We start from the raw sequence: 18,817 nt of genomic DNA, 5'->3' as shown, positions 1-18,817 counted from the left end.
TTGTAACTAGGAGGCATCCCAATAGTGCAGATGTGGGTTTTTTTCTTAGGTTTAAACAGAATTTCCTGCTTTTCAGTTTGTTCCCATTGCCTATTGCCCTTTCACTGGGCGCCTCACCTCTGAGCCCATCTCTGCCTTCTTTAATCCTTCCCATCAGGTTACGTTACTGAGATCCTCCTGAGCCTTCTCTGCTCAAGGCTGAACAATCCCAGCTCTCTCAGCCTCTCCTCGTGGCAGATGCCCCAATCCTTTAATCATCTTAGCTCACTGACCTTGTTCCAATGTGTCTCTCTGCAGAGGGAGCCCAGCAGAGCCCCAGCCCTGCAGCAGAGCCCCCCTGGTGCTGAGGCAGGGGAAGGGTCCCCACCCTGGGGGCTGTTGGCCTTTGTGACCAGGACGTGTTGCTGGCTTGGTTCAGCTGCTCCACCCGGATTCCCAGGTCCTTCTCTGCAAAGCTGTTTTCCAGTAGGTTGGCACCCAGCCTGTAGGGCATAGTTATTCCTCTCCAGGAGCAGGACTTTGCATTTTTCTTTGCTGAACTTCGTGAGATCTGCCTGCCCATTTCTCCAGGCCTTTTCGATATTTTTTTTCTTGGCAGGAGGCCCACATTTTCCCTAGTCTTCTTTTTACTGCTCAATTACTTGTAGAAGCACTTCTTGTCCCTGACTATTTTCAGCTCCAGGCAGGATTTGACCTTCCCAAGTCTGTCTTTGCACACTAGGGTAGTGTCTCTAAATTCATCCCTGCTCACCTGACCCCGCTCCCACTTCTCATGTGCATTCTTTTTATATTTGAGTATTGTCAAAAGCTCCTTGTTGATCCATGTGGGTCTCCTGGTAGCATTGCTTGATTTCCTGCACATTGGCTCTATGATTCTTGAGCATGGTGGAGGTCATTCTTCAAAATGAGCAAACTCTCCTGCACCGATCTTCTCCCAAGGCCCATATCCTGTGGGTGTTCTGGAGCTGGTCCCTGAATTCTGCTCTCATGAAGCCTAAACTTATGATCCTGCAACCTTCATTGTTTCCTTTGCCTTAGTTCAGACTTAAGGATTGGTTCCTGGCAACTTCCCTGGCTTTAGTGTCAGCATTCTGCATTTATTAGAGTTGCCCAGGTCAGTGTTTTAATCTGAACTGGTGTTGGTATCAGATATTCATACCTTGAGTCAACCAGACGGACCAGGTGTGGGTACATGCTAAGTGTTCCTGCAGAAGGCTAGGTTTTGGGGTTTTTTTTTGCATGTTCTTGACTTATATTTACTGATCCATCTGTTCCTTAGGTATGTTGGTCTCCTGTACCAGTGCTGGTACTGATACCATTAGTGTCTTCCACTCCAATTGCTGGTCATAGATTTACCTTAGGAAAAAATTTCCATGTAGTTAGATGACATTAAAATTACACCCTTACTAGACCCTTTCTCATTCCCTTAATGGGGCTTAAATTTCCACAGTCTGGCCATACCCTGGATTGTTCTGTCATCATGGTATAAACCAGAGCATTTCTTTGTGGTAAACCTGCCCTATCCTGCATGTATCCACCAAACAAAAACTGCACAACTAGCCTAGAAGTTGCATAGGCTGTTCTGTTTGTTACAGCTCCAAAATCTCCTCAATATCTATGTGATCATTTGTATTTCATGTAGCGTGAGTATGGCCAAGGTACAATTCTGGCAAGTGATCTATCTGATTTTTCAGGAGTGGTTTTCTCACTGGAATTTATCTAATACCTTTCCTCAAGTTCTGCATCTTCTCCCAGCACCCCATTATCTGTAAGCAATGTCTCCAGTTACCTGTAAGCAGTGGCTGTACCAGATGATTTTAAAGGTGAGGTGGATACACAGCTCTAAAATGCTGTACCTCAGACAGATCCTAGTTAGTACCAAGAATCCTGGTTATCACAGATGGTGAACTGCTGGCAAAAATGCTTGCAAAGTGATTTGGGAAGGCTCTGCTTGCTGTCAGTCACTACTGCCAAATTAGCTTAATTAAAACCAGCTGTGGAAAAGTGCTCTGCTGCAACTGATAACTTTATTTCCTTCTCTGAAATCTTGTGGGGCTGGGGCTGGTGATAACGAGCTGCTTGGATGCAGTGAGGATCCTGAAGTGTTTGCAGTTCTCTTACATATGTGCAATTTTGAAGTTGGCCCTAAATCCTGCTTTTGGCTTGCATTTCTCCATATGGAGTCCTTGGCCTTGAGATGCTCAGGTTTGTGTATTGCCGTGAATAGCATCTACTATAGTTGGTGTTGCCATTTCTTGATTTAGTTTGGGAGAGCTGGTGGGCATGTTTGTTTTAATATGGTTTAAAAGGAATGTCAAGGTTATCCAGCCTGAGAAAGTCACTCTTTTGTTACAGCTTAAAAACTTCATAAATCCTAAGGACCTCTTGCTCTACAACCAAAACCTGACTTTGAAACCAAACAGCTTAAGCCATTCAACACAGTTTGCCTTTTCTGAGTGATCAGCATGCCTTTGTGTTTTGTGAACTGCTGTCTCAGGCTTCTGCAATATTCTTTATTTGAGGAATGCCCTACTCATTGCTATCTCCCTTCCCTTAGTCCTCTCCTCTCTTCCCCTATCATCTGCTCAGTTGTGCAGGCAGTTTCATAGTCAAATTTAGGGCCAAAAAGTTGCCAACACTGATGACTTGTCACAAACCAAGAAAAGGCCTTCTTCCATTTCTGAACTGATCCCAGACCTGCCAACATCAAGCTGTTGGGGTTTTTTTGCCAGTCAAATGAAGTTGTGTTAGATGAAGCAGCTGTTTTAGAATAAGGTTAATAAAATGACTGTTGCCTTTTATAACGCGTTCTGCTAGTGGAGTAATCCAGAACTGGTGAAACTCTAAAATTTGTGAATCCCAGTGAGCCTGTGAAATCCTGGCTGGAAGCATACTTCAGCAGGTGGCTGGAAATGCTAATAAGGAATGGAGTCTGTACTGGAGCGCTGTGGAAGTTTTGTCTTTCTGAGATTACAGTAGATTTTCTTTGTGGAAATTAACTTAGAAAGGGAGTTGTTCTTGGCATCTCTTAATTTCTGAAGTTTCAGCTTTTGGTGGAGTTGGCAGTTTCACAGGATCTTCAAGAACAACAAAAAAATCAATGCTTCAGTGATGCTGCTATGCTGGATGCTGGATTACTGTTCTTAAGCAAGCTTATCCCTTGTCTCGATATTTTCATCAAAGTAGTCCATTTATGTGGGTTGGGGTTTTTTCTTTTTCTGTTTTTGGGGTGGGTCTTCTTGTTTAGTTTTGTTTTCCAGAGGCATTCTGATTGCTTGTTGCAAAGATGGAAGAGATTTTGTGGCTTTCCTGAATAGGGTCACCCAATATGTTTGGATGCAGTGCAGTTCTCTGCAGTTCTCTGGTATTTTACTGCCTATTCCAGTTTTGCACAGAAGCTTTGTGTCACTGTAACCTTCAGTCTGACTACAAGGATCTTTTTGACAGAATTTATCCATGGACAGTAAAAGTTCTTGTAGCTGGAGCTGAGACTGGCATCTTTTTTTTTTTTTTTTTGTCCTTTTCCCACTTAGAAGAGTGGCTGCTGACTTGGAAATTACCCTATGAGATTTTTTTTAAAAAGGCTTGCTTGCTTTGTGAAACACTTCAGGGAGGTGCTCAGCAGTTTAATTCCATTGATCCTAGACTGGAACCAATGTTTCTTCTTATTTAACCTTCTGGGTGCCTTGGAATTATTTTAATGCTTTTTTCGGTTGGTTGTTTTTGGTTTTTTTTTTCTGTCGCTGGTTTATTTCTCTGCCAAGTGCTAATTTAAAGGGATTCATTGTATTTTTCTATGTGGTGTGATAGGAGGAACACTTTTCCTTTAGATTGTCTCCAGCTGTATTTGTCCAGGGGCTGGGTGATGTGTGTGGTGATCAACTTCCACTCCTGCAGCTGCTGTTTCAATAAGTTTTTCATTGTCCTGCAATTTCTGCACATGGAAATGAGGCACTACTGACAGTATTTAGTGCATCCCTGGGTTATTTTTCTTATGTTTTGATGAACTTTTTCTTAAATTAAAATCAAACTCTTCTGTAAAAGAAAATAGTAGGAAATGAGAATATATCCTTTGTTCAGTCACTGTGATTTTTGTTTTGGAAGCTTTTATTAGGTTTTTTTTCCCTCTGAGTATAGGTGCTTTCATAGTCAGCAGATGCTCTGGGAACGCCTTTATTTCAGATTTGCTTGTGTCAGTGTTTGGTTTAGGATGTGAAGGCTTTTGTGTAGGCATAATTCTCTTTGTAGACCAGTTAGGGTGACAGTAAGGTAAAGACAAGCTGCTCCTCAAGCCAGTCAGCTTGGGAAGAACTCATGCTCCATATCTCTGTATATGTCCACTACCTATAAAATCACATACTGTGTAGGACCTCTTAAATCAAATTTTAGTTTGGAAGTTTTAGCACGTTTTGGAAGCTTACTAAGTTTTAGGATTTGATGGGCCAGAAATTTCTTCAAATTTTGGAATCAGTTGAGGTGATGCTGTTAAACAAGTTGCCACAAACTTCCCCCTGACCCCAAACTGCAAAATACAAGTGAAAAATGGATCCAGCAGACTTCCTGTTCAGCATCACCTTTCATGTTAATTAGTGATCTAGGTGCCTGCAATGCAAAAGAAGTTCAAGTGCAGTCATTTTCTAGACAAGATGCCTCTAAAACATCTGTATTCAGGAGGTGTTTTATGCTTATACCTCGTGCCTTACTCCTTCCTGTGATTTGTTTGTGCTCTGGGCAGAGACAGGAGAGATGACAAATCTCACTGTAAAACTCTACATAGGATCTTGTTTTCGGTTATGGTGCTAGTTGGGCCAAATGTTGTGTGCTTTAAGGTTTTAGGAAGCTTTTGACCACAAGCTAAATATCATTAGTTGTAGACTATTTCCAAACAACTCAAGAATGTAAATTTTCTGATGGAAGTATTTGTACTACTGCTTTTGAGAAAGGAGGGGTTCCTGAGAGTTGGAAAAGGAGAAGGGTTTTGCATGTGAAGGAAAGAGAGGAAAAAATAATTGAGTGGCTCCAGTACATATAAAACCAACACCAGTCTGTTAAAATAGTTGTTGTCCTTAATTGTGTGTAGACATCTTCATTTATGTAAATCAGAAAATCATGTGCATCAGCCTTCCAGAGTTCTCTGACAGTTGTGTGAGTATATGTAAGTTTGAGACACAACCTGTGTTTTATTAAGGTAAAAGCCTGTGTCCATATTTAGAAAAAGTGCTACAAGACTAAAGCAATTTATTTCAAATGATAAATGCTTTGTGTTTTATATTATCTAAGCTAACAATATATACCTTTTTTGCAGTATGAAAATATAGAATTAATTCTCTCTGTGCAGTGTTATTCCCCAACTGCCAGTACCCATTTCTGTCTTGCCACATAGACTGTTATCTTCAAAGAGAGAAATTGTACTGTTTGGTAATTTATTGTATGTTCCTCTATGGAATTTGGGAGTATGACTGACTGTACCACAGTAATAATTGAAACCAAAATATGAGGCTTGGCTTAGGAGATAATGAGTTCCTCAAAATACTGAGAATCTGTTTGGCATTAGCTATAAAGGATTTCTCATTGTCAAGAAAAGAACCTCTTGGATACCAGCTCTATTGGTAGAGTTTGTCCTGGGTGTTTTTGTGACTTTATGGAAGTTCCATACCTTCTCTAGTGTTATGTTCCTCAAAACCAAGTATATCTTCATTGAATGCCTGCAACACCTTGATCTCCCCTTTGTCTCTGGGAACTGTCCATCTCTTCTGGAAAGAGCGAGGTAAGAAGCAGGTGCTGTTGGCCTCCCTCTGGAGCAGGAGCTGTGATGGACACGGAGGAGCTGCCTGTCCCTGACGCTCAGCGAAGCACCGTGTTGGTCATGGCTTTGAGAAGTTATGCAGTAGATTCAAATAAATACTGATCTTATGAGCAAAACATACCAGCCCTTCCTGCCACCAAACAGTTATTTGGGAGCTGCTGAAGACAATAGCAATGTAATATCCTTCTGAAGCATTTGCCAGCTGGCGCAGGACACCACATCTTTTCATTCCATTCATTCATTGCTGAATAAAGAAAATTGGCATGCTCAGACCATTTTAAAAATACATCTGTTCAGAACATGAGTGTTGTTTCTTGTTCAGTTCGTTTACCACTTCATAACAAACGTCCTGATGAAAAAGGAGCAACGCACAAAACAGCAAGTGTAAAAAGGTTGGTTAGATTCCATGAAATTCATAAAAATTGCCTGAAGAAATATTACTACATCTCTCAAGTTCAGTATCACGAAGAGCTGTATATTCAATTAAATGACAGGAAATTGAGAGGTGTCAGAGAATGACTTTTCTGTTTACAATGTAACCAGTAGACCTTGATGCCACATTTAATTCTCCAGACAAGTGATAATACTTTGTTATATCCATTCTTAGCTCTCAAGCCTTTTATCCAAGGGTCTTTGGAAAAAATCAAATTGTTTATTTTTATGGATGAGAAACAATTTAATCAAAGGACTTGTTCAGGGCTGCATGGGTAATAGCAAAATTACCCCTGTTGGCTGTGGTTTAGTTTGCAGAGACTCACTCAGAGCCAGCTGTGCCTGCCCTCCCTGCAGCAGAGCTTGTGCTGAGCCTCAGCACTCCGTGTCAGGTTTCCCAGTGTGGAAGCTGGCTGAAGCACAGAAGGAACCTCATGTCTGGACAGAGTGGATGGCCAAGGAATTTGGGTTCAGATCTGAGCTTGGCTGTGAAGTCATCTGTCAATAAAATGGGTGTTTTGGGTCAGCCACCAAAATGGAGAGAGAACCTGTGGGCCTTCTTTAGTACTGTGTGCATTGTAAATGGGGATTGTACTTAAACAGTTAGTGACTAGAGCAACAATGCAGAAACTTTTTAATTTGTACAGAGCATAAGTGAATTACTGTTAAGAATGAGATATTTCCATTATTATGATATCTCTCAATGATGTATGTTCTCAAGTGAGGATGAATCTTCCTTCACAGGTCCTATTCCCACATCTCTGTACCAAAATAAGTATAGCCAGGTGGACAGGACAAGCATTCAGATTTAGTGCAGCCTTGTTTTATGACAGTTTATTAAACCCAGATTTTATTGGAAATGTTCTTTACAATGAGACGTTTCCTGTTGCTGAAGATGTGTCCTGTTGCTGAGTGACTTTTCTCTTCCCATAAAGGGACTAAATTTTGAACTTTGAACTCGGTCTCCTATCAGCTTCAGACAGCACTGGACTGAAACTCTGCATGTGTTTTGCTTGCCAAAACTTGCAGTCCCTTTATTTGCTGCTCATAGCTCTCACATCTGTGATTAGGAAGTGTGCCTGTGCTCTGTATGTGTTATCTTTATATGTAATTACTCATCTTAGATATTGAAAATGTTAGAATTATGCTGCTCAAACAATACACTTGAGATCATAACTCTTTATGGTGTCTAAACGTGGGAGCACTACTGATTGTTTTTGACAGAGTACAAGTGTAGGAGCTGAGATTACCAGTAAAAGTGGTATTCTATGTGTTTCCTTTGACCTTCACTGGTGCTGTGTGGCCCTTAGGCAATGTCTTAATTAGTGCCTGGCGTTGTAAGTGATGGATGAGAGTCACTTGGAACATCCTTGGACTGTGCCACAGAAGATGTTATTGTAGTGACCAGTGCCCTTAACACAGAGCCACCTGACTGTGTTCAGAAGAAAGGTGTCAAGTAGGAAATCCTTGGCACTACAGAAGAAAGAGCTTAGTAAAGCAAAATAGACCAAGCTGGGGGAACGGGGAGCCCAGCATCAGTGCAAAAGTAGAATACTTAATAAGCTAGGAGGATGGCATTTGTCATTAAACTGAGTAAATTACTTAGCCCTTCCCTAAATCCATCTTCAGCATGCAAAACAATGTGTTAGGAAGTGAAGGTTGCCCAGTCAAGGAATTTTTAAGTGCAGGCAGTTATGTTTTACTGAATCTGAGGAAGGATATTCATGCTTTAGATATCTAAGTGAAATCTCTAAGACAGAACTGAAATTATTTTGTTCCCTTCAGTTCTCTGGATATAAGAATTATCCAGTATGTTGTGTAGTCATAAAGAGAAGGTCTTATTCAAAGTATTTTTATTTTGGGGCAGGAGATGTTCTAAGACAGATCTTCTTGCCAAATGAATCCCGACAGTAGACTGTTTTTGAGAGTGCACTGCTTTTGTGAGCTTCATTTCCTGACTAGGTGAAGCATAAGAATCGTTTTTGTTGTTATTGATCTCTTTGTTAGCAAGTCATGAAGAGTTTCAGGCATTAAATGTTCCTTCTCTGGTATGTCACATTCCGGAATATTGATCTCAAATAGAAAATAAATTTTAATGGCTATTGGGATCTTTGATCCTATACTTTTCAATACTCAGCAGAAAAAGGGAGACAGATGAATGACAGACCCTTAAGGATATTCTTCTAATTCTGTGATGAAAATGAAGCACCTTATTTTTTTTTTTCATTCTGACTCCAGATCAAAATTTTGTTAGATAATATTACTGCAGTTGCCACCCCCAGGCCAGCTGATGGAGCTCTGCAGGATATCTAGTCTCTGATCAAGCTCTGGAGGTATAAATTATATTAAATGCTAATAAATACAGGTTGTAGTTCTGTAGGAATCCATCAGAGTATCTGGAGAGCAGGGATATGGAATGAGAGATGTTGATTATGCATACAAGAAAGCAATACAGACCTCAGGGCTTGAGTGTCTGAATAGGCATGTGCCAAATCACAGCCTTATGTTGTGATGTCTTCTCGTATTCCCTGTTTGGCTTGGCCTGTGGAGTGTATTGCTGTAATGGTATGTGGTATTGAGGCTGTGTTAAGCCTTTATTATTAAACTCTTATAACTCCAGTGGGACTGACAGTTTGTGGTTTCTCAGGACCACTTCCAAGGCAGCACGCAATCATGTTGTTTTTCTTGGGGAAGTTACTTTATTGCTGAAGTCTGGTTTTGCTCTTTTTTTTCTTTCTTTCATTTTTTTTAACTCAAAACAATCCCCCCTCCCAAAAACAAAAAACAAAAACCAAACAGATATGAGAAGTTATTGGTTCCGTTTCTTTGGTTTCCCGTAGGTTGAGACAAATATCTACAAATCCTTGCAGGGAGAATGTGTAAAAAGCAATAAAAAGTTGTGGCTTCTCAGAGGGGTTTACTATAAAAAAATCTTAATTGAAATTTTGAAACAGCACTTATATAAACATAGAGTTTATATACAGTTCTTGTTTGAATGTGGATTATATTTGCTATTCTCATTATGTATTACCACTGCTAGTTTTTTGGTTTGTATATTGCATTTTCTTCAATGATGAAGTCAAAGTAAGGACAGTATTTGTACTGGAAATGAATCCATTTATTTGCTCCTACATGATTTTAAGAACTTGACACAATTTGGCTTTTAAGAGCTGTTTCCATACATCTCTCCAGTGCAGTACCCATGTTAAATGTTTATGATGTGCATGGAGTATGAAACTTCAGATGTTTTTCAGCATGGCTTTGTTTGTCTCCTACAAATCTGCAGTGTGTGGCTCAGGATCATCATTCATTTGGGAAGATCCAAATCTTCATGTATATTTCTGTTCAGAAACCAGACTACTGGAAAAGATACGGCAACCTATTAGAAGTAGCAGTAAATACTTGCTTGGTGTCCAGAAATGCCCTGAGCTAAGGTTCACAATATATGCAGCAAGATGGATGATTTAATTTGCCTGTCTTGGGGCAGGGGAGTGTGGTGCACAGTTATCCAGGCCCTGAGAAGGGTAAGGGGTTAGCAACACTTGAAGTGCATCCTTTGCCTTGAAATACAATCAGTCCACGTACCTGGATGTCTTAGCTGGACTGTGGTGTAAGTGCAGCAATAAATACAGTCATCACAGATTTGCAGGTGGGTTTTTTTGAGGTTTGGCTTTTGGTGTTTTGTTTTTGTTTTTTTAACTACAGAACAGATCTGTGCAAATCCAGTTGTGTTCCTTCAAAGGTACATTCAGTTCTGGGTCCTGTATGAAGCATTGTTGGAACTGAGTTTAAATTTGTTCCCAGAGCAGCACTGAGGGTCTTTGCAGAGTCTGTCTCCAAGCTCCTTGATCCTGAATGGAATGGGATCCTTGTGTTGGTTTCACCACAGTGGAAGGAGTCTCAGAACACTCCCCACACTCCAAGGGGGCTGTGATGGAGTGCATTCAGGTAGCCCACACAGCACAGTTTTGTGGGGAGGGATGATTGGGCAGGTTTGGATATTGGTCCAGTTTGTGATGCTCTAACTGGATGGTGGGAGTGAGGGGAAAGTGACCCAGAGCATAGGTCCCAATGCAACTTTAACCCAAAGTTGACACAAAGTGACCCAAAGCAACTTTGCAATCTGGCTGGTGAGGTCTCAGCTGTCATTATTCCTGGCACTGAGTGCCTTCTAAAATGAGTGAGTGCTTGTGCTTTACTTCTTCTGATGGGTTGGATAAGATCCAGAATTACATTTGGATTTTGCTATATCTTGTTGTTTTGGGTTTTCTTTTCCTTTTCTTTTTTAAGCTGCTAGAGCCACAAAAAAAAGATTGTAGTTAGCATGAAAACAGATGTAAAAGACTGGCACTGTGTTGTGTGCAGCCTTAAGCTGTACATATTGGCAAGTTACTGTGTGTCAGATTTCATGATTTCGGCATAAAGGCTGCCCTTCAGTTAAGGCAGGAGGAAAAACATTTAAACTTCTTTATGGAAGTAGGTATCTGAAAGGTTGGGACTGCTCCTTCAGGCACGAACACTTTCTGGCACCTAAAGCGAGGGTGCATGTAAATGGCTGTGTTTTACATTGTATCTTAATAAGTTTTGAAAGATAAAGCCTTTGAAGATTGTTTTTGAAAGGTAGAACACGCTCAGGAGCTTGGGGAGAGGCACTGGGCACAGACAGAGCTGCCACTTAGTTTCAGCAAAAAAGACCCCCTAGAAAGTCAGGAGGATTTTGAACTAAGAGATGACTGGAAGAGATTTGAAACTAGAAGCAAAGGAACTTTTCTTCTTATGTTTGTGGGAGCAGAACTCAGTGTATATGCAAGTAAATCTGTCTTGCTTCAAAGAAATGCTTATCTCCATCAACTTGTGACAGAAATAACCTGTAGCTCTGAATTTGGATGTGAGTAGCTATTTGGATAAAAGAAAGGTGACATTATCTTCTCAGTTTTCTTCAGGTTTATAGTTTCTTCACTTTTGGAATGTTAATACATGAAATAAACACGGTGTTTTAATAAAGATCTATGCTTTGTGAAATTACTTCTGGAGGTCAAGGGGGAGTTGACTATAATACAGGTTGTTCGTAGTGAATTTGATTAGTTGAAGCTAATAGTAGCATGAAGAACTCTATTGGAGAAGGGAGCTCTTAATCTGCTTGTAAATTGTTTTTTTTTAATATGAGGAAGATAATGTTCTCAGTTGAGGGAATGAAACATTATACTATTTTTGTGGGTTGTGATAATGTTATTAATTTGGTGCTTGCAGTGCTTTTCAGCCATTCTTAGATAAGTCCTAATATTTCATGTGCAATGTTTGAATGCAAAATATTTTTCAGAAAAATTAACAGCTTTTAAATTTGACATTAACTACCAAGCAGTACTTTGTGTTGATAAAAATCTCAACAGTTTTTAAAAAGTAGGACCCCACAGAGATACCTTAAAATTGATGGCAAATGAAGTTAATGCAGTTAAAATGAATTAAACTCCTTGCTATTTAGAATAATATAATGATGTTTGAATTTTATTCCCAAAAGGGGAAATGCAGTTGTTAAGTCCAGATGGATTTTTATTTTTGTTGGAGTAAGTTTTGAGACTAGTAATATCTTCTTTTTAATTTTTTTAGTGTTACTACCATAGTGCTGGATCCAAGACAGCACAGACCTTCTAAATTCTTTAAAACCTGGTCAAATTAACAGTCCTTTATTAAAACAACAGTGTTTATTTTGAAAATTAGCAGTTTCTTATTGCATTTTTAAGAGTTGGAAAATAAACACCAGGATAATGTAAAATGCAGAGAAGCCAAGGGCTCAGTCCTGTGTCAAGTTATTTTCAGCTCTAACATGGTAACTGCCAGTGCCTGTGATTGTAGCCTGCCTAAATTTCAGGTGATGTAGGAGGAGGTTAAATTCTTTTCAGCAATCTAAGTCTTCTTGTGCTTGAGCTTTTTGCCTTGCATGGAGGTCTTACACCTTTGCAGCCTTTGTGGTTCTGCAAAAAGTGTGGGATGAGTCTGAAACCTGAGTGACGAAGAGAGATGTCAAAGGATTCAGTCTATTCATTTAGGTGAAGATGAAAGGTAGTTCAGCTATTGCTGTGTCAGTTTAGAGCTTCTCAGGCCATAAAATTATTAATCCTACTGTGGTGGTTTGTTCTTTTCTGTGTTTTGCCCATTGGCAATTTGTCTCTAAGTTCTCTGCCCAATTCTGTTCCATGGTCAGGGGAATAGAATTTGGTAGTCTTTCTTCGTCAGTTAGGATTTACAAGAAAATAGATGGCAAACCAGGAGGCTTACCACCAAAATAAATCTTGGTTTGTCTCAAATAAGCATAAAGCTGGGGGAAAGTCCTGTTATTGAACATAATACCATAATGCAACTCCACCTGGAAGAGAATATCAAATTTTTACTGGTAATTTTGCAAACAGTTTCTAGGCTGGAAGGGTGGTGAATGATGAATAAAGGGGTCTGGATCATGGGGTGAGCTGAGTGGAAGCAGGCAGTAAATGTTTCTATGTGGCCAAATGTCAAGTTGCATATATAAAAACTAGGATCTTTAAACCACAGTTTAAGCAGAGGGTGCCCCATCATATGGAACAGTGACTAAAAGTGCCAGGCATTAACTAGAGAGCAAGAGTTGTCATTGGAGTAGTGGATAAAGGCATCGTTGTGATTCCCAGATAGAAAAAATAAAGAAGTATCAAGTAGAGAGTTTATATTATCTTGATGCTTGGCACATGTGCAGCATATAGAGCAAAGCTGGAAAGATATTAATGAATTGAAATGCATTGAGTTGGATGTCACTACTGTGAGTAAAGATGTGGGAAACATGGTGAGCATGGAGTGCAAGGAGCACAAAGTGCTTGGCTTAGCAGACCATGTCAGGGAAGAACTGATCAAAACAGGCAAGGTCCCTAAGCAGGGACAAAATATTGGTAATACATTTGATAAGAAAAAACTCTCTAGGCCAGCTGTCAAAGCATGTTAGGATTCAGTTGACCAAGCTTATTAGACATAAAATGAAATTCTTTTCAATGAATTGTAACCACTTCATCGGTTAACAACACTGCGACTTATTGCATACTCCATTGTTCTGCCTCTGCTAGGTGCCTGTTGTTTTGTCTGGTTGTTGAAGAAGTTGTTCTGCTTCCTGGCAGAAGGGAGCACAAGGAATTGCTGAAACAAAATAACAAAAAAATGTTACAGCAAAAAATGGTAAAGGGGAAAATGAACTTGTACTCTTGTGTTACAGATTCAGTGGTTCTTTCCTTTGACTCCGTTGGACGTACAATAGGCTCAGGTACAACATTGCCTTCTTCTCTATCTCCCACCTCATGACAAGGCTTCTACTTAATTGGACATGGTAGCCATGTTGGGAGGCAGGACACTGAGTCAGACTTCTTTGGGAATCAGCCACCTCGCCTAAGGGGAAATAGGTCCTTTCCTAAGTGCAAAGGGAGTTTTAAGAACCTTAGTACAACACAAGGATTAACCTGCAGGTTTCTTCCCTTACCCAGTGAGGAAATGAGCTGGCCTCGTGTTGATGATGCAGTTTGTGCTTCTTTTCTCATGTGAAAGACATTAAGATGATGTCACCCACCAGCTGAAGAAAAACTGTTTCATGCTACTAGGATAGTTTCCCAGCTAAACAAACATTTGAGTTATTTGGGGAAAGACATTAGGAATGCTTCCAGGAAGGAGAAGGTGAAAGAGTCGTAACTAAACCAATAGGGCTGGAAACTTTTTGGGGTTTTTTTTGGGGGGGTGGAGATTGACCAGCATTATCGAACCCCAGGGCAAATCCTTCCCAATCTCATTTCCTTTGGAACCTAGGCATGACCTACAATTAAACTGAACCAGAAATCAAAAATTCTTTTGTGCTGGGGGCACTTCACTAGATCAGTAACTCTCCATTTGGCTGTGAGTAATGTGAAAGCTGCAGCCAAGGCACACCATAGTGAGCATGGTACTTGATGAAATTCAGTTTACAGTGTGTATATAATGATAGATGAAGTGCAAGGGAAAGGCTAAGAATTGCTCTTACAACTTTAAAGCCCTTAACATTTAAAAGATGGATATTGTCTTCCACAAAAGACGAAACCTTCCCTTGGACTTCTTTTATTTTATCTTGCTTGCCAGCCTTTCCTCTTAGGTTAATAGGGGGAACATGCTGCCTTCCAACATAGCACCTGTCTTCTGCCTGCACCGTTTGAAAGAGAGCCTGCTGCCTGACACTAACGTGGAAGCTTGAACACATACCTGATTTACTAACCCCTGAACTAGTGGTAACAACTTACTTTGTTTAAAACACCTCAAACTTTTTCTACTCTCCCTGTATCTCCTCTAAAACTTATATCTGGAAACAGATCATTCTTAGTGCATGATCTGATGTGGGACTATCTCTAGGGTGCCAAATGGATATGTTGTTGTGTATATGGGGGGAAGAAACCCTCTATTAATTCTCTCTTACTAATTAATGTATCATAACTGAAGTGTGTTGTTGCCTGCCTCCTGTATGGGGTGGTGGTCTCTTCAATCTGCAGAAGTAGGGAGGAAGTTGCACAGCTTTGACATACCCTTGCTTGAATTTTAATCACACATTTTGTATCTATGGAGTTAACCATAAATGTTTACCAATAGGAAAGTCAACTTAGTGATGAAAAACAGTTCAACTGCTCTGTGTCTTTTGGAGTTCTGTTAATATGGAGGGTGGGAGACAGGCTCATGTGAGCTGCTGGACTGCCTGGGTCTGTTTTAAAAGCACTGGTCTTTGTTCTGCTTGCATTTTACAACTCAAGCTTGGACTGGTTAGGAAGTGAGACAGTAAGACTTGATCTTTTTTAAACCCTTTCACTGCAACAAGACTGACTTCCTTCATTGAAGAAATGTGAAGAAAACTCATATATTTAAGAAGGGAGGATTTGGAAATGTCCGAGAAAGATGTATATTTATTGCTCTTGTGTTTAGTACTTTGCACTTGCTGTGCTGCAAACTTCACCTCGCTCTGAACTGGTATGTGTAATAAGATGTCAAGATGTGTGCTGTCTGTCCAACTGAGGGATAGCTTTCCTTGTTGAACAGGAAGGAGAGAGAGAAAAACTGTGGCTATTGTGCTTCCGCTGTCCATCCCATCTCACCTTGCTGCAGACCCAGGAAAAGACAGAGCCCAGAAAGAACCCACAGAAACCATGGCAGCTCCAGGCCCAGCCATTCCCAGTAGGTGATGTTTCAGCTAAAGTTATATGCTTTGAAACATAAAATTACATATAGTTTATTTTTAATTAGTCAAGACCAGCTGAGAATAATAGTTTCCCTGTTAAGATTTCATGCTGCTTAAAACTGATACTTATATTTGCATATTAAATGGCTTAGAAGTGCTCTTTGGTACTTGTTAATCATGCCATGTGAAGGGCAGTGTCTTGTTGCAGCTTCTGTATCCTATTTGAATGGACTGTTTCTCCTTATCGTGGCTTTCCTCTTAACTTTGTCCCACATGCAAGTCTCAGTTTTCAGAAATGCTGGAAATCTGTCCTTACGCTACTCAGATTAATGACACTGTCTAGGTTTTTCTGATAAACTTTCTGAACGGAGTGTTCAGAAGTTCATCTGGTTATGGAGCTTCAATGTAATGCTTCACAGGAGATTATTGGGTAGAAGACATGCGAGCCAAATGTGCTTTGAGCGAGGCTGAACCATGAGGTTCATGCTGTGGTCCAGCCTTTGCAAGTCCAGATGTTTTTATAATTCTCTTCATGGCTGTCTGTTCCCTTGAAAGATAAAGCTTGAGCAGCTAAGATAAGTGTTTCAGCTGAAACCCTTTCAGAAAGAAGGGTGTCGTGCTCTGAAGTCGGGGAAACAATCAGACAGGGTATTTGAGGAGACCTAGATTTCATTCACTTGCCATAGACAGCTAGTGCTCCTTTTATTTTTTTTCTTTCCTCTCTAGTTACTTTGTTTTACTTTGTTGCTACCAAATCAAACATTGAACCTTGCAAGTTAGATTTATACCCCCTACTATTTTTGTTCAAGACTTTTTCCTGCCTCCTGTGTCTGACAGCGAGCTAAATTTTTCTTCTCTAAGCCTTGGAAAGGAGTGCACTGGATGTGCAAGTTTACCAGATGCTACTGTGCTTGCTGAAAACACTGAATACCTTTGGACTGTAGGCTTATGCTCTTGTTAGTCATGTTTGATTGCAGTATCAGACCAGTGATTCACAGCAGATGTCCTCACTGCAGGCTTAAAAGGTGATAGTTCCAGCATTATTACCAACCAAGTGTTATCTAGGTCTTACCCAAATTGTTTGCATGTATTAACTCTTTTGGATTTCCAAACTTTGGTTTAGAGTAGCTAAACCAAATCTGCTGCAGCTCATGTGCTTGTGAAAGTCCACATGAAAGACCACGCTTCCAAATGCTGAGTTCACACTGATAGTGGAGTAATCATCTGATGATTTAAATCTGTGCTTATTTAGGAGTTTGCTGTTAATGATTCCTCAAGTCAAACTCCATAACCATTTTGGGAGAAGCTGAGAGAACTACAAAGGAAACTTTCTCTGTTTCATTCAGCTGTGGAAGATGGTTAGATAACCATTTTGTGAAAGATGAGAATAACTCTGTGTCTGTCCCACCAAATACAAGTCCAGAGTGATTTTGGTGACCACTTGCCTACATTTGGGATGGAGAGTTGGATGGATGGAGGCCAGGAATAGAAATGCAACTGAATGAGGTATCAAATGGTTAGAGTAGTGATAGATTCCTAGCATAAGAGAAAAACATTGGTGACTTGCAGAAGATTCCTTGCTGTTTATTTGATTTCTCAATGATACTCTGATAGTACAGGTGTCTATAGTTGTAAACTCTGATATTTCCTGGATTTTTGGGTCAGTGGTAACTATCTTTAGATGTTCTTGGTTTGAGGAAAACAACTTTAATTAATGTTTGGAGCTGATATGGTTCTAACATGTTGGGGTTTTTCACCCAAATTGCATTTCTGCCTTAGCACTGTGTGATAATGATGCAAAAAAAGAGATGAACTTATTGTGCTGTATATTTCTTCATTCCTGTAAGGCAGAAATAAAAAAGGAAAATATATGAGTGTTTTTTGCTGGTCTTATGTGGCTTTTTTCTGCAAAAATGCTTTTCCCTTTTCATTTTTGATTAATGAAGTTCTACTTTGTTCTTTATTTTTCTGAGTGTAGACTGTGGGAGCTGCTTGAATATTTGCCAGTGACTGTCATGAAGCAGTTTCATAATCCTTATGTGACTTTGCCAGCGTGTTCAGTATCATCATCTGTCTTCTTATTAATGCTGTATTCCTCCATTTGAAAATACAGCTGTGAATGAGTTGAGGTGCAAATGTCAAGAACTAGGTTAATGAATGCCTCAAATTAAAAGTATTTCAATGTGATTTTTCTCTCTTATGTGACATCTCTTTGCATCAAATCAGCACATCTTGTAAGTCACTAAAAGCCAATATAGATTACTGTTTTGTTGATATTGTTCTTGACTTTTATTAGGAAATATGATACAATTTACAGAATAAAAAGCATGTTGGGAGACTCAGTAGGGCAGCATTAACTCAATTTGCCAAGTGACCTCATGGCAGTAAATGGAACAACTGTTTGGCAAAGGCTGTAGTCTGGCTTGAGACAGATGACTTCCTGGGAAAAGCAAAAGGGCCTATGCAGATCATAGGAGGAAATTTTTCATCTTCCTTTCAGAGTCTTTCCTAAAATCAGCTTAAAGCAGCCAGTTGCTTTTCTACCATTGGAGGTTGCTGTAGTTTTATTAGAATGTATAGATGTCAATTGGTGAGGTAAGCTTCTGGTGCTGGGCTGCAGGGGCTGAGCACTTAGCCTTACAGGTGTCCCTTCTGCTTCTTCTGGGCATTGTTACAGAGCAGGGAAAGGCACCAGGGAATGGGCTTTGTCTTACTGGTTTTCTTGGTGTTTTCCTTGATGTCACTTGGCAACATGGAGAAAAAGGTTGGTAAACGCATATGCAAAACCATAAGTGGGGCTGAGGAGGAAACAGAAACACAGACCTGCATCCAGTCCATGCAGGACTGTGCTGAGAAGCTCAGGTGGCCTCAGCTCTACCACTTCTGAACTTGTCTTTGCAGTCTTTTTTATTCCCTGGTTATTTAAATAGAAGGTAATACTTTCATCAGTAAATTCCATCACTGAAGAGGTTAAAGTGAAAATCCTAAGGAAAGGATGCAACATTAAGTCTTTGTTTATCCAGTACTTTGATTATTGCTCAGTAATCCTGACTGGTATTTTTTTAACCCTGAAATAAAAGCTTTCTTTTGTCCTTTTCAGTTGATCCATTTAACATGACTTTTTTTTCATTAAATTTTTCTTGTCTCTTGAGTTCTAGCAGAATTATTTTACATCAGTTGAACTTTTATAACTGTCCATATGTGTTTTCTTAGTCCAAGGTGAATGTGATGTGTTTGGCCTTTTCCACTGCAGAGTAAGTAATTTTACCTGTGGCCTTTGCTGCAGATGTAGAACTTGTATGTGAATAATGACCAAGGCTTGGCTCAGTTGGATCCTCAGTTCTGCAGAGACCGAACTGCACTGGACAGGATAAATGGAT

At 40.0% G+C, this 18,817-nt stretch overlaps 1 protein-coding gene across 10 annotated transcripts in view; it reads left to right on the top strand.

The window, feature by feature from the left end:
- The window catches only part of ST3GAL3 (ST3 beta-galactoside alpha-2,3-sialyltransferase 3), a 182,780-nt gene that overhangs the window by 32,853 nt on the left and 131,110 nt on the right, over positions 1–18,817 (top strand). For 4 of the 10 annotated variants that reach the window (XM_063407265.1, XM_063407262.1, XM_063407263.1 and 1 more), the window contains exons 3-4: positions 13,470–13,517; positions 15,282–15,437. The exons of 2 other annotated variants lie outside the window; for them this stretch is intronic. In XM_063407265.1, the coding sequence (XP_063263335.1) occupies positions 13,470–13,517; positions 15,282–15,437 (204 nt within the window). The remainder of the gene's footprint in view (positions 1–13,469; positions 13,518–15,281; positions 15,438–18,817) is intronic. 4 more of the 10 variants (XM_063407266.1, XM_063407270.1, XM_063407267.1 and 1 more) reach the window with 3 other exon arrangements.

Source organism: Prinia subflava, chromosome 10 (assembly GCF_021018805.1).
Source record: "Prinia subflava isolate CZ2003 ecotype Zambia chromosome 10, Cam_Psub_1.2, whole genome shotgun sequence".
NCBI classification, from domain to species: Eukaryota; Metazoa; Chordata; class Aves; order Passeriformes; family Cisticolidae; genus Prinia; species Prinia subflava.
The sequence above is the reverse complement of the archived record's forward strand: the minus strand, read 5'-3'. Positions and strand labels throughout refer to the sequence as shown.